At 39.8% G+C, this 23,003-nt stretch overlaps 10 protein-coding genes across 10 annotated transcripts; all 10 read left to right on the top strand.

Moving 5' to 3' along the window:
- Positions 1-31: 31 nt before the first annotated feature.
- TM35_000221210 (uncharacterized protein) lies at positions 32-3,274 on the top strand (the record flags this gene model as incomplete). Its single annotated transcript, XM_029027168.1, has 1 exon — positions 32-3,274. The coding sequence occupies one exon, from the start codon at positions 32-34 to the stop codon at positions 3,272-3,274; it is 3,243 nt and encodes a 1,080-aa protein (XP_028881388.1).
- A 533-nt stretch (positions 3,275-3,807) lies between these two features.
- TM35_000221200 (uncharacterized protein) lies at positions 3,808-4,209 on the top strand (the record flags this gene model as incomplete). Its single annotated transcript, XM_029027167.1, has 1 exon — positions 3,808-4,209. One exon carries the CDS (start codon positions 3,808-3,810, stop codon positions 4,207-4,209), a length of 402 nt encoding a protein of 133 aa, XP_028881387.1.
- Positions 4,210-6,081: 1,872 nt separating this feature from the next.
- Positions 6,082-7,767, top strand: TM35_000221190 (uncharacterized protein; the record flags this gene model as incomplete). The annotated part of the gene is made up of 1 exon (XM_029027166.1): positions 6,082-7,767. The coding sequence occupies one exon, from the start codon at positions 6,082-6,084 to the stop codon at positions 7,765-7,767; it is 1,686 nt and encodes a 561-aa protein (XP_028881386.1).
- Positions 7,768-8,313: 546 nt separating this feature from the next.
- On the top strand, positions 8,314-9,348 carry TM35_000221180 (putative poly(A) polymerase; the record flags this gene model as incomplete). Its single annotated transcript, XM_029027165.1, has 1 exon — positions 8,314-9,348. One exon carries the CDS (start codon positions 8,314-8,316, stop codon positions 9,346-9,348), a length of 1,035 nt encoding a protein of 344 aa, XP_028881385.1.
- Positions 9,349-9,952: 604 nt separating this feature from the next.
- Positions 9,953-11,197, top strand: TM35_000221170 (mitochondrial edited mRNA stability factor 1; the record flags this gene model as incomplete). Its single annotated transcript, XM_029027164.1, has 1 exon — positions 9,953-11,197. The coding sequence occupies one exon, from the start codon at positions 9,953-9,955 to the stop codon at positions 11,195-11,197; it is 1,245 nt and encodes a 414-aa protein (XP_028881384.1).
- A 699-nt stretch (positions 11,198-11,896) lies between these two features.
- Positions 11,897-12,955, top strand: TM35_000221160 (uncharacterized protein; the record flags this gene model as incomplete). The annotated part of the gene is made up of 1 exon (XM_029027163.1): positions 11,897-12,955. One exon carries the CDS (start codon positions 11,897-11,899, stop codon positions 12,953-12,955), a length of 1,059 nt encoding a protein of 352 aa, XP_028881383.1.
- Positions 12,956-13,335: 380 nt separating this feature from the next.
- On the top strand, positions 13,336-15,153 carry TM35_000221150 (uncharacterized protein; the record flags this gene model as incomplete). Its single annotated transcript, XM_029027162.1, has 1 exon — positions 13,336-15,153. One exon carries the CDS (start codon positions 13,336-13,338, stop codon positions 15,151-15,153), a length of 1,818 nt encoding a protein of 605 aa, XP_028881382.1.
- A 669-nt stretch (positions 15,154-15,822) lies between these two features.
- TM35_000221140 (uncharacterized protein) lies at positions 15,823-19,161 on the top strand (the record flags this gene model as incomplete). Its single annotated transcript, XM_029027161.1, has 1 exon — positions 15,823-19,161. One exon carries the CDS (start codon positions 15,823-15,825, stop codon positions 19,159-19,161), a length of 3,339 nt encoding a protein of 1,112 aa, XP_028881381.1.
- Positions 19,162-20,007: 846 nt separating this feature from the next.
- Positions 20,008-21,762, top strand: TM35_000221130 (putative histone deacetylase; the record flags this gene model as incomplete). The annotated part of the gene is made up of 1 exon (XM_029027160.1): positions 20,008-21,762. The coding sequence occupies one exon, from the start codon at positions 20,008-20,010 to the stop codon at positions 21,760-21,762; it is 1,755 nt and encodes a 584-aa protein (XP_028881380.1).
- Positions 21,763-22,125: 363 nt separating this feature from the next.
- TM35_000221120 (uncharacterized protein) lies at positions 22,126-22,992 on the top strand (the record flags this gene model as incomplete). The annotated part of the gene is made up of 1 exon (XM_029027159.1): positions 22,126-22,992. The coding sequence occupies one exon, from the start codon at positions 22,126-22,128 to the stop codon at positions 22,990-22,992; it is 867 nt and encodes a 288-aa protein (XP_028881379.1).
- Positions 22,993-23,003: the final 11 nt, after the last annotated feature.

The following is a 23,003-nucleotide window of genomic DNA, read 5'->3' as shown; positions in this document are numbered from 1 at the left end:
ATATATCTTTTATCTATTCTGTTTACGTGTGATGAGTACGGCTCCTCCATTAATAGCGAAGAAAGACAAGTATGAACAGTTACTCGCCAAGTACGACTGGCGATCGCCCTTCCCTCCACAGGGATATCAATACGGCATTGGACGCGGCGCTAAAGGATTCTCCACATCGGCAGAGTTGAGTTCCGCCTCCGGTGCGGCCGCACAGTTTATGCTGCCCACAGCTGATAAGAATAACTTACTGGATGCATTAGATCAAATGGAGGAGAATAGACATAAACGTCGAAAAGAAGATGCGAAGAGAAGTCGAAATACAGCCACTGCTTCTTCTCCCTCTTCTTCTTCTTTAAATGTTACGGTTGGTGGAGAGAAGAAACGAGCCAAGGTATTACTATCTATGGAAGATATTGCCACTATTGGGAGTGGAATTACTGGACACGCATTAGTGAAGCGAAATGCCCGCACGGACGATATGGACGTTGTGGATAATTATGAATTCTCTGATGAAACTGCCGTCGTTACCGCCAGTGATCTTTTACGCAGTCGCACTGTAACGACCGATCAAACATTAGAGAATATTCTCGGAATGGGTTCACCAACGGAGCAAACGACATGGATTACACATTCCCGAGCTTTACGGGAAATGGGAATGATTAAAAAAGCACAACAAACACTTATGGAAGGTTGTCGAATGACGGGAAGTAAAGGTCCACTTATTTGGAAAGAACGATTGGAACACATGCAAGACCCAACAGCCCAACGCAAATTATTAGAAGAGGCTGTAAAGATATGTTGTGGATGTGAAGAGTTGTGGATATTATTATTAGAACATGAACCCCCGCATGAACATTTACATTGGTTACAACAAGCCGTGATGGCATGTCCTGCGAGTGAGAGTTTGTGGTTGCGAGTGCTTGAACACATTCCAACACCGCGAGATCAGAAGAAAATTATTCGTAAAGCACTTGAAGTCACTCCACAACTTCCATCACTTTGGGCTATGTTGGCACGGTTAGAAGATTATGAAACGGGAAAAGCTATATTTAATGCCGCTGCTGCAGAACATCTTTCACTTCAAATTATTATTGAGGCCGCAAAGTTTGAAGAATTTCACCTGAAAACACAATGGAAAGATGAGAAGGAGTATTTACATTCATTAGAGAATGATAGAATTAATTCATTTGTACGTCAAGCAGCAGAGCGTTTTCTTAAGATGGATGAAGAAAAATCTCGTAAGGATTGGCTTCAAGTAGCCCGTACGGCTGCTGGAGATCGATATGTGATAACATCTGCATATATGTATTTAAATTTTCTATCGGATAAAAACTCCACAAAACTTTCTGTGCCGACAACATGGATGGAAGATTTAATAGCCTTAATGCCAGATACTTGGTATACACATGATGTGTTGTGTGCCATTTGGGCCGCGATGCTTCTTATTTACGAAATCCATGGAATCTCTGAACAAGATACTAAAAATAAAAACAAGACTAATACTATGAATAGTAATCATACTAATAATATTAATAATACGACTCTGACGGAAAGAGAGATGGAAGTCATGACGACATCTATTCAATTAGCTCCATCCTCTGCAATTGAAGCGGCACTCTTAGCATTAACAAAGTATCAATCTTCTCATACTGTACAGACTACAAATACCAATAAAACAATAATAATGGAAGAAGAAGAGGAAGAAGAAGAACTGGATAGACCCGTACCAACAGATGCTGCTGTATCTATTACAAATGTGAACACAACCTCTGCCACGGCGGCATCTAAAAGTCTTCCAGAGCCACTGGTGTGTGTATTCCTTCGCACACTACTGCAAACACCACTTCTCAGTACAGTGGAGGTCATTCTTCGTATTGCCAAAGTATTGTACGAACGGAAATATTTCAACGGTGCCTCTCAAATTCTGCAACTGGGAATATTACGATATCCACTACACACTGCTCTCTATGCGGCGGCGGCGAAAACACTAATGGCGATGGGATGTGAAACAGAGGCGGAGCAGATTCTTCTGCGGGGAACGGAAATTACACCAGCGGATTCGGATATTGCATGGGTAAAGCTTGCTGTTCATAGACGAAGTAAACATGAAGATATTATCCCATTACTTGAAAAGGCTATTTCTATATTTCCAACATCAGAAAGGTTATGGTTAATGCGATTAGAGGCAGAAGGAATGCGGGTAAAGGCGGCATTAGAGGATGCATCTATGCGGGGTATGAGCACCGCCCCACTCATTGCGGAATTACGTCAAGTGTATACAAGGGCACTTACCACCGCACACTGTCGGTTTATACCAACTGTATGGTGTTATGCCGCCGTGAGGTTAGAATCAAATCTGTTAAGTAATGCCAGTGCAGCTAGGGCGTTACTTCTAGATGGAGTCGTTGTATGTACACAACAACCACATCCACAATCATTATCACAACTATCACAAGCATCCCAACAGAAACGACAATATCTTTACAGTCATGCGGAAGTGTATGCTGCGTTTGGACTTGCGAGGTCTCATGTGGAGTTAAGACACGCGGGACGTCAAACGGCACTTGAGGTGGTGAAGGAAACATTACAACAACTTCCCAAGAAAGATGGATGTTTCACTGTTCCCGTTGGGGAGTTGGCGTCTCTCTCTATTGACTTGGAGGCCCCGGCCGCACGTGGACGCGCGGCTGCACAGGCGGTCCAACATTGGCGATTGCGAGATCCACTCGTGTTGGCTTCAGTAGCGAAGGTCTATCACGCTGCGGGGCGACACCAGAAGGCATTGGAACAAGTGTTGAAGGCTGTGAAGATGAGTGATGGTCGTTGTGGAGATGTTGTGGCCTTGTGGTTGAAGTTGGCGGGTTTATCATCATATAAACAAGTGTTGTTGGAGATGATGGGCCTTACAGAGGAGGCGGAATGGGCAAACACAGAGAGATGTTTGGAAATGGGTGTGTTGTTGTCGTGGTTAAGTGAACAGGTGGAGGAGTCATCATGCGGTGGAAATGATGGTAAGAATAATAGTATGAAGAAGAATAACATCAATGGTAAGAAAGACAACCGCACATCAACAACAACAACAACAACAACAACAACAACAACAAGAAGAATAGGAACAGGAAGTACTACTACTAGTACTAGTACTAGTACTATAAAGCCCAACAGTGGACCATTGTGGATAGAAGTGGCGAAAGCACAGGATCCGAGCAATGTAACTCTGCTTGGATACAGAGACTCCATAGAGTCTATGCTGCAGAAGGTGATGGATCTTATTGAACTGTGAGGAATTATGTACAAGTTCATTACATCAACACCAACACGTGTAAACACTGTTTACAGATGGAGTTAAACTTTTTTCTTTTTTCTTTTTTTTCTTTTTCACGTCTATGGTGGAACTCTTGTTACTATTTTCTTTCTATCTATCTATCTAGTGTTATGCAAAACACATAGATGATTATAAATATGGTTTCGATTAAAGTGTGTCTCTTTTTTTTATTATTATGGAGTGGAATTTCAATTCCTTAAGCAATCACTTTCTGTTTCACTTCTCTCCTATTCATCATTATCATAAATTATCTCGTAAAGTATAGGAAAGATAGAGAAGGGAAATTACGAAGAAAAAGAAAAAAAAAAAAGGAAGGGGAAATCACTATCATTATAGTACATTCAATACATATACTACTTGGCGATTGAACGACGACAGTACCATAGGAGCAAGAAGGAAAAAAAAATAATAATAAGAACAACAACAACAGTAATAAATAATAACAAAAAAAAAAAGCAAAAATAACAAAAAATAAGCAAATCTATCCAGCAATGGGCGACGTAGGTGATGACTTTACGGATTCTGCTGAAGAGTGGGAGGCACCAGTGAATGTTACCGCCAATGAGGATGATAACAAGAACAACAAGAACACCAACGCTAGCAATAAGAGCAAGGAGTTAGTGGAGCAGCTGCTGGGCGAAGATCGGGAGTTGGCCGGTGAAATGGTGCGGGTGGTCTTTCACCTGCCGGATGGCCGGAGTGTAACGCGGGAACATTTCACAGGTGAGACGATTGCGTGTTTGAAGGCGCAGTTGGAGGAGTGCGATGGTCTCGCGTACGACAAGACAACACTTTTTATTGGCGATCGGGCGCTGTTGGATCCACTTTCACTGGACGATCTCCCCTTCACCGTCGGCGTCGATAATAACGTTACCGTGCGGATCACAGAGTAAACCCCGCTCATATATATATATATATATATATATATATAGATATAGTATGTCATCTAATGTGTGTGTGTGTGTGTGTGTGTATGTGAGTGTGTATGAATGCTTACGCTTGAAAATAGAGTGAAAATAAAAAAAAAGAAGGGAAAAGGTAATTTGGGCGGTGGTTTAAACCAAGTAAAGATGAAAAAAAAAAAAAGAAAAAAACCCTTCTCGAGGATTTTTCTCATTTATATATATATATATATATATATATATATATCACTTTTACGACAGCTTCTTACAGTGTGTTTATTATTATTATTATTATTATTATTATTATTATTATTATTATTATTATTATTATTATTTCCTCTCTTCTTCCTGCAGATGTTGCTGTTGCTGTTTTCCACGCCACATCGCGGTGTGTGTAGCCTTTTACTATCTCCGTTTTTTTTTTTTTTTTTTTCTTCCTTTCCTTCCATACATGACTGTGGGATCTGTATGTTGCTATTCAACTCTACTTTTACATCAGAAAAGGAATGAGGACGAAAAACACAGTACATAAAGATAAGAAAAAAAAAAAGAAAAAAAGAGGGAGATGCATGACTGTAGTGAAAAGAAGAACTGAAACATCACGAGATAACAGAAACCGTTATTATTATTATTATCATTATTATTATGTAATAAAGGAAAGAACTTTGGTACGAGAAGAAGAACAAAAAAAAAAAAAAATGTAAATTGAGATTTGGGATACTGATGTGGGCAGTTTGAGAAAGTATTCTCTATAGTTCTCTGTTTACTATAGTATCTGTGTAGATATTCGCACTGTTCTTCCTAGTTTCTTTTTTTTTCCTCTTTTATTTTGTTTTTATTTTTATTTTTCTTTCTTTCTTTCTTCTTTCCTTTTTGCTGCACGGACTCTCTTTATATATATATATATATATATATATATATATATATATACGCACACTGGGTTTGTTTGTTTTTCTCTTTATTGTGGAAAAAAAAAGGTACAGAGGGGCGTAGTTCTCTGTGGCTGTTTTTTTCTTTTCTTTACGATTGTTATTATTATTTTATTTTTCCTCATATGTTTTTTTTCTTTTATTTTCTTCCTTTTCTCAGTTCTTTGGGTGGGAGGTGTTGTTGGCTTCACGACTGTGAGCAGTAGAAATTACAGGGGCCTATCGACTGAAGTAAACAATAGAAGATAACACAAAGAAAGAAAAAAAAAAAAGTAATTATAGTTGGTGTTCTCATGTTGCGTATAAAGCTAGCGGGGCTTGCTGCGGGGTTTTTCTCAACAGTGGCGATTTATCATCAATTTATTTATGTGCGGATTGTAGATATTCACGCACAACACAAGAAACGTCTGGAAGGGATAGAACAGGAATTACTGCAGGTCTCACATGAAGTTTCACAGTTAGTCCCCGCTGGAGTTGGGAAGCCGTAGAGTAATAAGCAACCATTATCTTTTTAATGATTATAGTTGATGTTGTTGTTGTTTGTTTGTATGGTTTGTGTGTGTTTTTTTTATCTTTGCATGGCTGCTGATGTCAACAGGTCTGACAAGAAAGATTGAGAGAGAGAAAAGAAAAGAAAAGAAAAGAATCCAACATGTATGAACAAATATATAAAGATGTACAATCACTACTTCTATTCTTAATAAATACCTTTATTTCTATTCTATTCTATTCTATACATATATACATAGACCCCTTCTGTCGCTCTAAGAGTACTGAAGAAAGAGAAGGAGAGAGAGTTAGAGAAGAGAGGGTCGTTGAAAGAGAAACACCATTCCCCCACTCCTAAAACAGAAAGAAAGTAATAAAGAAAGATCAGTAAATAATAATAATAAAAAAAAAAAACAGACAAAATAAAAAATAAAAGAATACACAAATGGTCTCCACAACTGCAGCGGCTCTTCTTCACAACACCGTTACTCGCCTCACACTTGGCAACACCCCACTACACGCTGTGCCCATAACAGTCGCCCAACAACTGCGGCCTCTTCTCGAGTGCAGCACTTCCCTCACGGCCTTCACACTCCACACACAGTTCACACCGCCAGAGTCACTGCGGCTTCTCTTGTTGGGAGCCTCCCGCTGCCGCAGTCTTCAACACGTGCGGCTCGTTGGTGGGATCAGTGTTCTCCAGTCAAAGATGGTCATGGCCGCCTTCACACACTTCACACTCGCACACAACATAAAAAGACCCGCCACGGCCAGACGTGTGGATAAGAGTCCAGTGAGTAGATGTCCACACACACCAGCACCAGCACCAGCACCAGCCGTAGGAGGAAGAGGAAGCGAAAGAGAAAGAGAAAGAGGAGTGGCCGTTAGAAGAGAGAAAGCGGAAGATAGACGAAATCATGTAGGACAATGCAATAAATACAGTCGAGTACACTCTGTGGGGATTCCAAACACAAAATCCACTCAAACTCCATCTCCACGATCTCCACGATTATATGAAGGAGTATACGTTGTACTAGATCTACACCATCTGGATGATGTTGTGGCGAGTATGTTGTTAAAAGGTCTGGAGCGATCTGAGCGTATTGTTGGTTTGGATGTACGCATTGCACCAACTTCACAGGCGTCTGTACGTATTGCATCTCGAATGCTTTCTCGTGCCAATATTATTCTCTCTCGCAATGCCAAACGAGTGAATTCTCTACGTGCTACACCAAAGGCACCACGACAGGCCACACCCTTTTCCCCTACGAATGAAAAAGAGATTTTGAAATCACCAGCTGTGGAGGGAAATGCTCATTCCAATATTGTTTTCGCATCTGAAATGGCAACAGGAGCCCCACGAGAGCCGTCAGCGTCTAACTCACGTAATCTCCCAGCACGTCGCTATTCCCCACCACGACTACTTTCCGCAACACCACCACCACCATCACCACAACTACAAGAACAGAGAAAACTACCGTATTCACCACCCCCACGACGGCCTGTAATGAATGGACGACAGCGTTTCTTTCGAGAAGGAGTAGAGGATGTGTGGTGTGTGCCAAAACATACAAGAGATGAAGGGCACTGCACGGATTGTTTTGTCTGCAGTGATGATATCCGTTACTCTGAAGGGTTGTCTTCACCAGACCGGAGACGAGCCACAGATGTACCTAATCATCATGCTTGGAATAATCGAAGAGCTCACATGCATGGTGGCTCTTCCGTACAGCCAACACCACGCATGATGCAACAGGAGAAAGAGCAACAAGAAGAAGAAGAAGAAAATGAAAAAGAAGAAGGTGCGACTGCAGTAGCAGCAGCATTAACAACAGGAACAACAATAACAACAACTCATGCGAGTCCATCTCCTTCACATTGTACACCTTATACACCGCGACATGCGCCACCATCGCCGAGAGGACAGGCAATACAACAAATACGCTATCTGCGTGGTTGTGTGCGGGATATTAACGCAGTGGTGGTGCGTTTTCAAGTTGTAAGCCGTGAGTCTGTTCAGAGACTAGTTACAGAGATGCGCGTTTTGGAAGAGCAGTTGACAGAAAAAGTTACTGCAAAATTAACTGACATGATGATGTCCTTATCAGATATGGAAAAACAAGAAGGATAAAAATTGCTTGTATTTGTGTATCATTTTCTTATTCTGCAATAAAAAAAAAAAAGCAATGAGGAAGGAAATATAAAGCATAATATACCTTAACTTTTCTTTCCTTTACTTTTATTTTTCTTCTTACTTTCTGTATAACTATCCCTTTCCCATATTTTTTTGTTTCTTATTTTTTTAAAATCTTTATATTCTTTTTTTTTCCTTTACGACGGTGGTGCTACTGTCATTACTACAGAGTCTATATAAATATATATTGGGTAAGAAGGGGTGTAGGGTGTAGTTGGAGGTATTTTTTTTTTTTTTCTTTTGGCTTTAATGTGTATTTTTTATTTTTTTTTTTCTTCTGGGTGGGTGAAAGACTTGAGCCACAGATCTTGTGCTCCCTTTCTTTATGGATCTAACAGACATGAGACATAAATCATCATTACCATGTCTCTCTTCCTTTCATTACACATTCCATCTCTCTCTCTCTCTCTCTCTCTTTCTCTCTTTGTGTGTATTGTAAACAGCGGGAAAGAAGAAAGCCCAAGGCGGAACTGCTGCCTTCAGATGCCAGCGCTCTCATCGACGGCGGCCCCAATGGCGGCGGCGGCGGTGGGCCGGAGTGTCTTCGCCGCCCTCCACCACCTCACCGCGCAGGATCTCGACACGCACCGCGTGGAGGCCGCCCACCGCGTCGTGTTGGATTGCGTCACCGCCGTGGACGCGAGGATGCGGGTGTACATGTTCGGCTCCACCGCCGTCTACGGCCTGCACGAGCGCGGCAGCGATGTGGACTTCGTCGCCCTGAGCAGCAGCGACGTGCGGGACGGGAAGGGCGAGGACGCCGCCACGCAAGTCGCGAAGGGCCTCCAGGCGGACTTTCTCGCCAAACTCGCACGAGTGGTGCGCCGCGAACACATTGCGTGGAGTGTAGAAGAAGTGCGCCGCACACGTGTGCCGGTCATTCGCGTGAAGGGCGGGGCCGATGATGTGGACTTTGATATTACGGTGAATAGACGGAATGGAGTGCGGAATAGTGCCCTCCTGCGGGCGTACATTGAACAGGAGCCAGAGTGTCGTTGGTTGAGTATGGCGATAAAGCGGTGGAGTAAACGGGCCGGGCTTAACGCGGCGGTTCTTGGTGGTAGTATTACCTCCTATGGATTTAACATTATGACTGTATATTACTTACTTCAGCGGGGGAAACTGCAGTTTGTTCCACCAGCCTCTATTGATGTGGCGCAGATTCAACCGGTACCGCCTTATCTCCCGCTAAAGCCATTACAAGATGATGGAGAGGAACTCGGTGAACAGATTGTTGATTTTCTAAACTTTTATCGGCATGAGTTTGATGCGGCAAATCATGTCATCTCACTTAGTAGACCTGGTATTACAACAAAGGAACAATTGAATTGGACGAAAACGGCAGAGGATTTTGCACGTATGAATGGTGAGAAGATTCACTACCAATGGTGTATTGAGGACCCATATGAACTTAATTTGAATGTGGGGAGAAATGTAACTCCATTGAAAAGAGACTTTCTGCATAAACACTTTGAAAAAGCGCGTGAGACAGCTCTTTTAACTCTTCCCCCAAAATAAACTCTCTCACACAAATATATTCACATTCTTATTCACATTATATAACGTTTTCAGCATGAGACAATCTTAGGAGATCAACAACACAAAAGCATGAACGTCGGGTTTACTATGTCTATGGGAAATTTGAAATAGATGAAATGTTTTTTTTTTCTTTTTTCTTTTATATTACACTCTTTTAAATTTACTTCTCTTTTCTTCTTTCTTTTTTTTTTTCACCTAAGCGTACATACAATCGTCAAAAAGGGCGAGTGAGAAGAAGAACTAGAGCAAAGTTGTGTGTGTGTGTGTGTGTGCGTGCGTACGGCGTGTGAGTTCTCATTTGCAGGGATTTATTTCTGAAACGAGGGAACTAAGAAAAAAGAATTAGCAAGGGAAAAGAGAGAAAAAAAAAAACATTTCTCATAAATACACAGACAAAGAAAACATATTTATTAGATATATATATATATATATATATATATATATATATATATACTGTAATACTTAAAAGGGAGTTAAAGAAAGTTACACACATAGGCGGACCATCAGACATAAAAACGAAAAAGGAAAGCCAAAAAAGGAAAAAAAAAGATTGATAATTGGCTTCAAGTGAAGAAAAAAAGTGATGCGTAGATGGTCTGGGATTCCACTGGCCTCATTATTATGTGGCTTTATTTCACGACGACGTTCGTCTAATGATAATCGAACTATTGATAGTAGTGCATTCATCAGTGATGATGATGCATTGCGTGGAGAACTTGCATCTGTGTTGGAGACAGAAGGCCATACATCGCCTCTAGATGCTCTTCAACAACCATTGGAGTCTATTGCTGGTAGTAGTACAGGCATGACTATTCAATTGGAGAAACTAACACGTCCTCCAGCCCGTTTTGATCTTCTCACAAACTCTTTTGTTTATAAATGGCAGACAAAAGCAGGACTTGCTCGTAAAGTCTCAGGACCTATGCGAGAGTGGGCGGCAGAGTTGAAGTACCGAACAGGTGTACATCTGGAGTTGGAACCTACATATCCAGATAGGCTTTCAGATGAAATCAATAGTGGAACCAGTGGAAGCAGCAACAACGACAATAATGAAAATAATAATAATAATAATAATAATAATAATAATGGTGAAAATGAAGGAGGTGCGTATGAATCAGCGGATGATGTAGATATCACGGTATATCTATTTGGTTCAGAACGTGGTATCTTTAACTGTCACAAATTAATGGAAGCTGCTATTCAGCAGGATCCAGTGTATGTACGTCTAGGTATATTTAGACGGGCTTCTGGCTCTAATGAGGTGGAGTGGTTAATGCTTCGCCGTATTAACAGAGAACTACGACCTCCGGATATCCCACCTATTTCATTAAAATTGCCAGGAAAGTGGACACTACTGTATGAGCGATATAAAGAAGCGGCTGTACGAACATTATGGGAGGAAACTGGTATTACAGTAGATCCTACGAATGTATTTCCAACGGCTCAGTTGTATCAAACCAATCCACAGTATTATTGGCGTGTGCCTGTACGTTACTTTATTGCGGAAGTCCCGCATGATGTACGTGTGGAAGGGCCGCAGGTGGTGCCAACACAATATATGCGGAACTGGGATGCCCGTTTACTGCGACAATCACCAGATCCGATTGACCGTGCTTGGGCACAACTTGCAGATCCCACAACGGGATGTGCGTGGATGAAGGCTTCAATGATTGATGAACTGCAGAGACCACTGCGGGGAGATCATTACATGTCGATTCGATACACTCCACCACCATACTCTAACCTGCAGGAAGTGGTTGGTCTCGGTGATGGCAGTGGCACTACTAGTGATATGAATGGGACGACCCCTACACCACCATCCTCTTAGTGGAAGAAGGAAGAAGAAGAAGAAGAAGAGAGAGAAGTAAAACCGAAAAAAGAGGAAGGAATAAAAGAAAATGGTGAATTGGCGTATTTTTGGGTAGATGAACATTACTTGTTATTTCAAGAGGGATCACAAAGTTATATATATATATATATATGTTTATATATGCATGGAATGAAGAACACAGAGCAGAAAAAAGAAAAGGGAAAGAAAATGACAGGGAAATGACGGTTTCTCTTACAGAAAAAAAAAGCCTTATTTTAAGACTGTTAGTGGCAGACTTATCTACAAAGCTAAGAAGGCAGTATACAAAGAACAAAAGAGGTTGAAAGAGAGAGAGAATGAAAGAAAGGAAGGAAAAAATATTGTGGAATGTCTGAACTGTGGTATCGAACCTGTATTGAGGTTGTGTGTTTTACATCCTTATTTCTTTCTCATTAAAGAAAGAAAAAAAAAAAAAAAACAAATAATATTTGTATAAAAGTCATGGTTTACTAAAGTAACAACTCTTGGGGCACTGTATTTCTACAAATGTGTATTTTTCTTTTATTTATTTAATTTCTTTTTCTCTTAAGGCAAGATAGGCATTACATCAGAAGACCAAGGTGAAAGAAAAAAAAAAAAAAAACGTTAAACACCAAAGAAAACAGAAATAATTAACAAGGACAAAATATACAATAATAATAAATTTAAATAAAATAAATGCCTCCAAAAAAGGGTAAAAATGGACGTAATAATGCGACTGTGTCTAAACGCGGTGTGAGTTTCGAGAAATATTTCACTAGTGTCTACGGTGCCCGTTGGCCTACTCTCTGTAAGGCGATGACGGCCTCAACACCGAAGAAAGTAGTCTTGTGGAATCGCTTCTGTCAATTACCTTTTGAAAAGGTAATGTCCAATATGAAACGTGTACATGATAAATCCCTTTTACAAGTATTCTGTGTGGAATCCGATGAATTAGTAAATCCACCGCAATTGCAATTACAACAGATTACGGATGACTTTAATGTGAGAGCCCATCACTTTCTTGATTATACTTCTGCACTTATTGTAGAGCAATTAGATGTGACGGCGTTTAATAAAGTATTGGATTTATGTGCAGGTTCTGGTGAAAATACTATCGCTATTGCCCAATGTCTCTCTGTAGATGGAGTTCTTATAGCGAATGAAACAAGATCGGATCGTTATTTAAGATTACAACGTAATATTCGTGAATATGTTCCCCCCAATTTTGTTCCTATCACAATAACAAAACGAGATGCCCAAACGTGGTATAGTCCATCTACTTATCATCGTGTGCTTGTGGATGTGCCGTGTAGTTGTGAACGCCGTATACTGCAGCAGCAGAAACAACAATGGGGTGCTGTTCCCATTAGTCCACAGGTGTGGAGTGAGGAGAGTAGTCGTGAGATGAGTCGAACGCAGCGAACACTACTCTTGCGAGGGATTGAAGCCTGTTTACCAGATGGACGTATTGTCTACAGCACCCGTTCCATGGCTCCAATGGAAAATGATGAGGTGGTGGAGGATGTTCTGCAGCGTACACGATGTGAGGTGGAAGTGCAGAAGATCACAATGTGTGTAGGTGAAGCCACTCGGTATGGATGGATTATTCTTCCTGATCATACACAGGGTTTGGGGCCTATGTACTGTTGTGTTTTGCATAAAATCTCTGATACCCGTTTAGACAGTGAAGAAGAGGAAGAAGATAGTAGTAGTAGTGAGAGTGTTAGTACTACTACAGAGAAGGAGGAGGAATAGGCAGGTTATTGTATTTCACAGAGTGAGTGGATGGTGGTGGTGGAATAGTGTGTAGACGAGTAAATAAACATAAAGAGAAGAAAGAAAATATCAAGACGATTAAAGGAAAAAAAAAAAAAACAAATATATATATATATATTTTTGTACAGATCTCTGTTTATTTCTTCTTGTTTTCCTTATAGGAAACGGTGAACCCATTTCTTTTTTTTTTTTTCTTTGATATTCTTTTTATGCTTGGATATAGCTGTATGTGAAAAGAAGAAAAGAAAATAAAAGAAAAAAAAAGGAGTGAAACGCCGTTCATTCACTCTTTTTTCCCCTTTGATATTAGCGTCAGAACTATTTATGACTTTACATATTTTTCTACAGTCTATTTATCTATGAAACGATGTTATTCTCTCATATGGATAAGAAGAAGAAGAAGAACAACAACAACAACCCTTAAACATTCAAACCGGTTTTATGTAAATAAGACTCCACGAGAAGAAACACTCATAATGGAAAAATATCATTTACCCCTGCGGCGGGCCTTTCATTTCATTGAAGAAGGAAGAAATCATCAAGAACATTTCGCCGAATGTGAGGAAGACATGCAGACAACTTCTTCTTCTTCTACTTCTTCTACTTCTACTAGTGAAATGCAGATACTTCAACGGGATGCTGCCCGTTATGCTGCTTATCACTGTCATCATTTACTAAATTCATTTCGTGCAGAACGACATCGATGGACAAAAGTGAATGAACTCTCATTTGAAGACTTGACTCGAGTGATAGAGTTTATATTCTTTGCATCTCTTTTACTACATCTTACAGCACTATACGAAACAGCCGATAAGTACTGTGAGTCATTAATTAATCTTGTATTTTCCTGTAGTGTATTTATTTCTAAAGATGTTCATAAACTCTACCAATTGTATGATGATAATAGAAACTGTTCAAGTGTAGAAACTCCCTCTTTTCCCAATGTTAAATCAGAAGGTACAGAAAAGGACGAGCCTTGGGACTCTTTACATTGGGCAGTCATACATTTTACACATGGTATCTCTAAATGGGGTCTTTTAGATCATACAGAATCATTGTTTGATATGCGGAAAACGACTATTCCTTGCTGTGCGATGTTACGTACATTTGCAAAGATCACTCGTTCCATTTTGATGATGAATGAAAAGATGATGATATTAAATAAAGAAGAAATACGTTTTCTTTCATATATAGCTACAAAAGAGGGATCTAGCAGATGGCTGGCAACGTCCCACAATACGGTTTCCTTACCATCATCATCATCATCTACTCATAGAGATCATAAAGAGGGAAATACAGAAGTTTCCATCTGTTTTGCCCAACAACGTCGTTTACAACTTTTACCATTACTATGGATGGCATTACTTGCACGTCATTCCGTTAATCTTCACAAGAGGCATCAACTTTATCCATCCCGACATGCCTTGTTGCGGGCCTTATTACTCTTCAGCAAAGAGGCAAAAGGAGATATGGTATTAACATTACTAGTTAGATGTTTGTATTTTCACCCTCCTGATGTACGGGTAAGTTCTGTAGAGATGGGTGTTCTCCTTGCTCAAATGGAACGCCATGAGGTTTTCTCTTCTTCCTTATCATTATCATCACAATCATCATCATCATCATCATCATGTGTGGAGTTATTGCGTTTATGGATGAGGATGGAAAAAGTTCAGGAAGATGCACCAGAGGCGAAAAGCCGCCGAGCTGTATATATTGCCTTCCGAAATATTCCACTCTGTGCTCTGCAGATAGTGGGAGACCATTACACATCTACAGTTGACGGAGAGGCGTTTGTACATGAACTGTTACTTCGCGCGTTACTGCAGTGGTCCTTTCGGGTTTCAGACAACACATCATTTAAAGGGGAATTGGAGGAATTGTTATTATCAGCACAACACATGGTATCACTTCTGGAGGGAATTAAACTTCGGGAATCAATTAATAAAAAAGAAGGAGCTTCTTTACTTGTTGTGGAAGCCATACTTCGTGCCTTTGCAGTACGTGTGTCTGTTATCTGCAGAAGAAAATATGCGTCTAGTGAGAAATCACAGTTAACACTATTGGAGTTTGATAAGATTCTGCAATGTACATTGCGGAAAGAGAGGAATGGCTCAGATACGGGTTCTGTGCCTTGTGTATACGAAAAGAATCGACATCAATGGTTAAAGAATCTATGACTGAGGGGAATGAAGGAGGAGTAATGACTCTGTGGATATGTTTTCTGTATAGTAGTAAAGAGATAGATTTATCGCCTGTATTATTTATTATTATTAATAAATAAATATATATATTTTTTATTCTTACATCACAAGTTGGGAGAGAAATAATAATAATAACAATAATGAAAAAGAAAAAAAAAAAAAAAACTCCTTTCTTTTGGATATATCTTTATTATATGTATATATCTGTATGTGTGTATATTTGCTTTCTCTTGTCACTATACAAGTGTTAATTTTTTTTTTTTCCTTTTTTCGCCTCTCTCTCTCTCTCTCTCTCTCTCTCTTTCTCTCACCTTTTATCTGTACATTAAAGGCCAAGGGAGTTGGCACCCACCCATCCAATTAAAAGTAAATACACACAATAGATCTGGTGCCTTAATTGGTGTTTAACAGTAACACAGGTGAGAGAGACCGACTCTCGCTTCTTGCGGTTTTGGAGCTTTCTGTGCGTGTTTTTTTTTTTTTTTCCTTTTTCATTTTATTGTCTTTCTTCTTCACTCTGTGTGATTTTCCCTTTTCCCATTATTTGTATATTTCCCTGTTTGTAATTGATATTATTATTATTATTATTATTATTATTATTATTATTATTATTATTATTATTATTATTATTATTATTATCTCCGTATGCGGCATTCGGATGTTCTTCCGCGACAGAGCACGAGAGAAGTGATGACTGAGGCGGACGAGTTGTCAACATCTGAAGGAGACGAGCGGCGCGGGCGCCTGGAGGAACTGCGGCAGTTGGAGCAATCAATAGAAACAGCCGCCGGCGTTGTCTTTCAACAACATCTTGCAATTCTGCGTTTAGATCGCGAGATACTTTTCGCGGAGAAAACACATAGACATCTTCACACAACAGAGAGGAATCAAGCCACTCGTACAGCCTTTACACAACAGTTACAGGATGTGGAGGATCATTTGGCTCAAGAGACGAATAAATACATTCGAGTCTCTAATGTAACGGCACTTTACTTTCTTAATAAGAAACAATACTCTCGTGCACTGCAGATGTTATTAAAAGTAGAAGGGATGCTGCAAAAAGGCACTGGAAAGTGGTTTCCATTCCTTCAAACAACGGAATGTATAGTACAGAATTCTAAAGGTTTTATTCAATCTGTGGAAGATCCATATTTAAAAGATGCGGAATGTGTACAAGAGATTTGTGTTCCTTTCTTTACAAAACGTCATGAGAAGATGCGACAACTCGCTTTGGCGGTTGTGGAAAATAATATTGGTCTGTATCATTTTAAAATAGCCGAGTATGAATTAGCCGGTCAACGTATGACCCGTGCTCTTCAGTTGGAAGAAGTTTTAGGTGTAGAAACAATTGGAGTCACTTATTTCAATTTAGCCCAAACTCAATATGAACTAGGTTGTGTGGAAGAGGCTTTTTCCACTATCAGCTTAGCAGAGGAGGCGATTGAAAAACGTATATACGATGGACGAACCCAGCGGAATAATCTCCGCCGAATAGCCCAACATCAGAGTGCACTTCCCGCTACTACTATACCAGGATTAGAAAGACGTGTATTGGATGTTTATCTTGGTTGGCGTGAGGCGGTTTGTTTACTCTCACGGGTGTTAGATATGCATGGACAATGGTTAGAGGAAAATAAAGCCTATAAGGCGGCAATGCATCGATATGAACAGAGTGAACGTTGGATCTCATCTGTAAAGCGACAGAGTGTAGAGGAGAAATCATGGCGAGAGGAACTGCAGCGACGAATGCAGGAATGTAAACGTCGTTTACGGCATGGTGGTTGTGTGCCTAAACCACCTGTTGTGTTATCATCATCATCAACAACAACAACAACAAATGCGGGTATTTCTTTTTCTTCTTTTACAGCTGCTGCGGGAAAGCCAAAGAGTATTATTGTGACGACTACACTTCCACGTCGAGTGGAGATTGCGTTTGGGATCACACCTTCTCTACTGGAAGATGACAATGAAGAAGAAGAAGAAAGAGAACAACAACAAACAGATGGAATACGAAGAAGGAAAAAAAAGACACAACCCAAACACTTTCAACATAGAAAATATCCACAACAACCAAAAGATCGACCAACACGTTATACTGATATGAATGGTCTCTCTGCCGCCACTTCACTTCCCTGTAAACAAAGTGACCAGTCGGAGACTCTCACAAATGACAGTCGTGGGAGTTCACATCATCTTCGGTATACTCCACACCGGCCAGCGTGGGATTCAACCACAACTATCAATCGTCGAGAGGAACGACGTGCGGCTTCACGTCCAATAAACACAATAAACACAAACAACATTCCAACAACAACAACAACAACAAGAGTGAACGTCAACACTTCATCGGATCCACAGACATCATCACATATCATCAACTCAACCTGTAATACACCACTCGCACAAAAAATAGCAGCAGTTGAACGGCATTCAAGAAAACATACACATCATCATCATCATCATCATAATAGTGATAATGATAATAATGGTACGGCAAACATAAATGTACAGACAACGCCTAAAGTGGGACCACCACGATGTGAACGTGAAGGCCTCTTATTCCGCCGCACACGAACAGACCTGCAGACATCCACATCAACAACCTCCACTAACACTACTACTAACACGACAACAACATCAGTGCCATCATTGGCGCGGTGTATTCACATTTTACAAGCCTTTGCACGTGCACAACTCTCATGTTTGGAACGTGATTGGCGTGCAACCCCCTGCGGCCATGTACATGTTCCTTCTTTTTCTCCTTTATCATCATTGGCGACTTCTTCACCGGTGAGTGAGGGGCCACAGTGTAAAAACCCTACACTTCGCTTCCATTCAAGTAGTGATCGCTCCACTGAGCATTGTGGTATCTCCAACACCACAGCCCCACCACACACAAAAGTGTATACAAACAAAGGGGAGATTGTGTTGGCCTTTTTCGCAGCACGTCGTTCCGCTCTTCTGAGTTTTCAGAAACACTTGGAGCAGAAATATATGCAAATTATGAAGGGAGTGCCACGGGAAATTGCGGCTTCTATTGGACTAGCACAAAATATGGAAGTTGAGAATAAGGCAAGAGAAGAAAAAGAAGAAAAAGAAGAAAAGAAACAAATCATGCCACAGACGGCTAGTGTGAATGGGATTTCACATATCACCTATGAAACTCCAACAAAGAGTTCATTAGGCAACAAGAATAATGGTTTAGAAGAATGTTGCGAAATGGAAGAAAAACCAACGCAGAGTGAAAATTATAAAAACAGTAATGGCGTCTCTGAAGAAAGATATCAAAGGCGGTACAACTCACTTCTTCGTATGGGACCTAGAGTAGATGTGGAGATGAAAGGCTACAACCACAATCACAATGATAACAACAAAAATAATAATAATAATAATAATAATAATAATAATAATAATAATAATAATAATAACGCTACTGCCCTTAATGGGCAATTAAACGGTATCCCAATATCCATCTCTTCTCAAGCTGCAACGCTTGACCCTCATTCAAATATTTCTCTGACTCCACATGTATCTGAAGATTCATGTAGTCGTAATGGAGTAACAGATGATTCCGCCCCATCATCACGACGAATGATTATTAGTAAAGATTCTGATCGCTCACGTCTAACTGGAAATGATGTACAAAAGAATACTGGTATCCCTCGTGTTATTTTTAGTCGAATTCCTAGTGGTTTCGCATTTACAGATTGTTTTAATGGCGGTGGTGTGAATAGAGAAGAGTCCTACCATAATAGGAAGAGTCGACTAAAGACACGAAACCCCATTTATGGTCAGGTATCCTCCTCCTCCTCCTCATCGTTGTTAACAAATAGTGAAACCACAACAAGTACGGCCCGAGCGACAACAGAACTTATTAAACAACGCATTCTGAGAGAAGAGGCGGCAACGATCATTCAAAATGCATGGCGCTGTTGGAAGGCACGCAGACAATATGAGGCAGTACGACGACTCATTTATAGATGAACCAGGAAAAATAAAAGAGAGAGATATAGAGAAGAGATAGAGAAGAGAGAAAGAGAAGGGGGAAAAAAAATTTGAGACAACCATGAAAAGATTATTATTTATAAAAAAAAAAAAAAAGAAAAGAAAGAAAACGAAAATAAGGAAAAAAAAAGAAATAGAGTTGGCTGAGTATCAGATTGCTTTTCGTGGTATTGTTTATTATTATTATTATTATTATTATTATTTCTCTGCTTCCCCTACAGTCTTATAGATGTTGAAACTGTATTGACGAATTTTTCTTTTCGTTTCTTTTCCTTTCGTTTGAATTTGAATCCTTTTCTTTTTTTTTTCTTTTTTTTCCCCCCATTCATTGGTAAATGGAATAATTACGATTTTTCAGCCATGGTGGTTGTAATGTTTCTCTACTTCCACCATTTATAATGGGCTATATGTTTACTGAGTGAAGACGATACTGACAAAGTTGTCAGCAAACGCATATATATATATATATATATATATATATATATATATATATTTGTTTATTTATAAAAAGAAGAAAAAAAGAAAAAGAAGAGAAAAGAGTCTTCTTCCTTTTCCTTGTTACTGTTTATGTGTTTTGAACCCCGATTCTGGTATAACTACACTTCAATACTCCATTTGTTAATCACATTCTTTCGTTTTTTAAATATATATATTTTTTCTTCTTTGACCCATGCGCTTTTTTTTTTTTCTTCTTTTTTACTTTACCCATTTTTCTTTTTTTTTTTCTTCTTCTAATAACTCAGTACAGCATCAAAAAAAAAAAAAAAAAAAAAAAAAAAAAAAAAAAACTGGCCTTTTCTTGTTCACAATTAAAAATATCACCAAATGGTGGACAGTGCCGTTAATGCCAAGCAGTTACCATTGCCAATGGAACCATCGTCATTGTTGTTGCGATCACCACCAGTGGTAATTATCGTAGGTCAAGACGTTGATGCTTCCGCTATGCCTTTAACATACGAGCGCAATCGCCTTCTCACCGATTTGCTACGTCATTATTCTTGTCCTCCTTTTTTATGCAAAACAAATATGGAAAATAAAAAACCTTTTTCAAGTGAAGTTTTTGAATGGTTTTCAGATCTTCTCCCTGTAGTTGGGACAGAAGATATGACGAAATTCCATGAGGAAAATTATGTACGATATTTGTCTCTTCGTGAGACCATGTCTGATGTGGATGAAGAAGCCACTGCTCTCAAACGTTTTAGGGCAGATGAAATTCAACCTCCTGTCTCAAGAAGGTATTCACAACAGTCTAGACCTCCACCACGTCAAATGCCTGATCTCGTGCCTATTGCACAAGATGAAGAGTTTAATTTAATAGGGGATAATGCACCATTTCTGGGTATGTGGAGAACAATTCAAGCCACATTATCAGGAACCTTAACTGCAGTTCGTTTACTTGCTCAAGAAGAACGTTTTGCAGCCATTCATTGGTTTGGGGGTAGACACCACGCCAAACAAGGTAAAGCAGGGGGTTTTTGCTTTATAAATGATGTAGTTCTTGCAATTTTGGAAATTCAAAGTCTTCTTCCATCATCTAAGAAGCGTATTATTGTGGTTGATATAGATGCTCATCATGGTGATGGTACTCAAGCTGCATTTTTATTTGATGATTCAGTTTTAACATTATCTATTCATGCTTATGGTATTGGAATATATCCTGGAACAGGATCTCTTGATGAGATTGGTGGTGGTATTGGACGTGGGTTTACAATGAATCTTCCTTTACCAGAGGGATCTACAGACAGTCTTGCTGTTCCATTAGCTTGTCGAGCCATTCTTTCTGCATTTCAGAGAGTAGGTGATGAGTTGGGAGCTGTCATTATTGTTTGTGGATCTGATGCTCTTTGTGGAGATCCATTAGGATCTCTTAATCTTAGTATAGGTGGAATGCAATTTATAATTAGGGAGTTACTTATTGCAGTAGCTCGTAGATCACTTAAAGTACTTATCCTTGGAGCTGGTGGATATGTGGATGTAAGTTGTGCTCGCCTCGCAGCAGTCGTTACAAGAGATGTTCTTAGTTGTGCGAGTGCACTTCAACGTGGCGATACGAATTATTTTCGAGATTCCCCTGATCTCTCTACTAATTTTGGAGTTCATGTTCCTGAGGATTCCGAATACTTCACCCGTTACGGTCCCTCATTTCTTATGCATGGCCTTCCACCAGCGCGTCTGCTGAAAGTACGACAAATTCCACCAGACTCCGAATTGTTTGCACGAATGAGACGTATTGCAGAAAAGAAAAGTGTAAAAGCCTCTAGCGAAAACCCAAGAGAAAGCAGTAGCAGCAGCAGCAGCAGTAGCCACAGTACGCATACTGACGAAGAAGAAGAGGAAGATGATGAGGTAGTGGAAGTGGAAGAATATGAAAGAGAGGAAGAAGAAGAGATAGAGGAAGCAGAGGAAAAAGAAGAAAATGCTGATGTTAATAGTAATGATAATATAAAAGAAAAAGAGGAGAATGGAAAGGTTAAGAAGAATGCATCAAATGTCGAACGGAAGGAAAAAGAAGAAGGAGGAGGAGACATTGAAGGATTCTCACAAACTTATTCATCTGATCTAGTAATTCAAATCTTGTAATGCCTTTTTGAGTTTTCTTGCAAATCTTCAACACTATAAAAATAAATTTTCTTGGGTACAATTTTTTTCTTTTTTTATTGTTTTTATTTTTCCCCTCTTACTTTGGAATTGGGGTCTTTGGTTCCCCCCCTCCCCTCCACCTTGTTTCTTTGCTTTTTTTTTTTTTTCTCCTATTTCTATCCAATAGGTACGTCTTCCTTTATTCTTTTAACGCTTCAATCATTTCTTCACTTAACTTATTTTTACCTTTCTCCCTTTTCTCTCTCTCTCTCTCTCACTCTCTTTTTTTTTCTTTTTCTTTTCTCCAAGTTAACACATCTTTTTTATTTTTCTTTTTTCTTTTGTTTACATCTTCACCAGAAAATGGCAGTTACTATTGGTGTTTCATTCGATCTTTTGGGTTCTTTGATCGCGGTTCACCCGTCTGCAGGTCATCAATATGCCATCGACATGGTAAAATTTCTGGAGAAAAAAGGTATACGTGAGCCAAATATAAATATTGAGATTTTAGATGCAAACGCTTTTCGTGCTTTAAAGACAGAACTTACAAATGATCGTGCAAAGTGGGTTTCACAAGGATTGGGTGAAGCTAAAATGATGCCAATTGGGGGAACTACAGAGGAATCTGTATTGGATTTCTGGTCTCGCGTTATTCATCGTTCATTTGATGACGATGGGGCCTTCTGTAATTATGATAAGAGAGTAATGTCTGTTTTGCAAGAGTCAAGTAATTCCCCTGAATGGAATGAATTTTTAAAAAGTGTTTTTGAAAGATTTGCAACACCGGAGCCATACCGCTGGCTTCCTGAAGCACTTCCTACACTTTCTGCACTGGAAGAATGGAGAGGACATAAACATTCCCGTGGGATTAAGTGCACACCTCCAGCAATATTGACCAACGCCGATTATCGTTTTGTCTCTGTTGTAAAGGAGATGGTGAAACAACATAGTAATAAACCTTTGATTGGCTCTTTATTCTCAGCTGATAGGGTTGGTGTTGGTAAACCATCTGCGCGAGGAATTTCTTTGGCTTCTAAAGCCTCTGGAGTTACATCGATGAAACATTGGATTCATGTTGGAGATGGGGAAGAAGATCGTTTGGCTGCAGAACGGGCTGGATGTCATTTCTTGCATTGTTCACCCACAAAAGGCCCTGAATGGGCACGGCTGCGAGGAATGTTAGAGGAAGTATGTGGTAGCGTGGATAAACGAGTTTCTGTTGCTACCTGATAATACAGGGA

The sequence above is a fragment of the Trypanosoma theileri genome (assembly GCF_002087225.1).
Source record: "Trypanosoma theileri isolate Edinburgh chromosome Unknown TM35_Tth_22_V1, whole genome shotgun sequence".
In the NCBI taxonomy this organism is placed as follows: Eukaryota; Euglenozoa; class Kinetoplastea; order Trypanosomatida; family Trypanosomatidae; genus Trypanosoma; species Trypanosoma theileri.
This window is presented reverse-complemented; position numbering and strand designations above follow the sequence as displayed.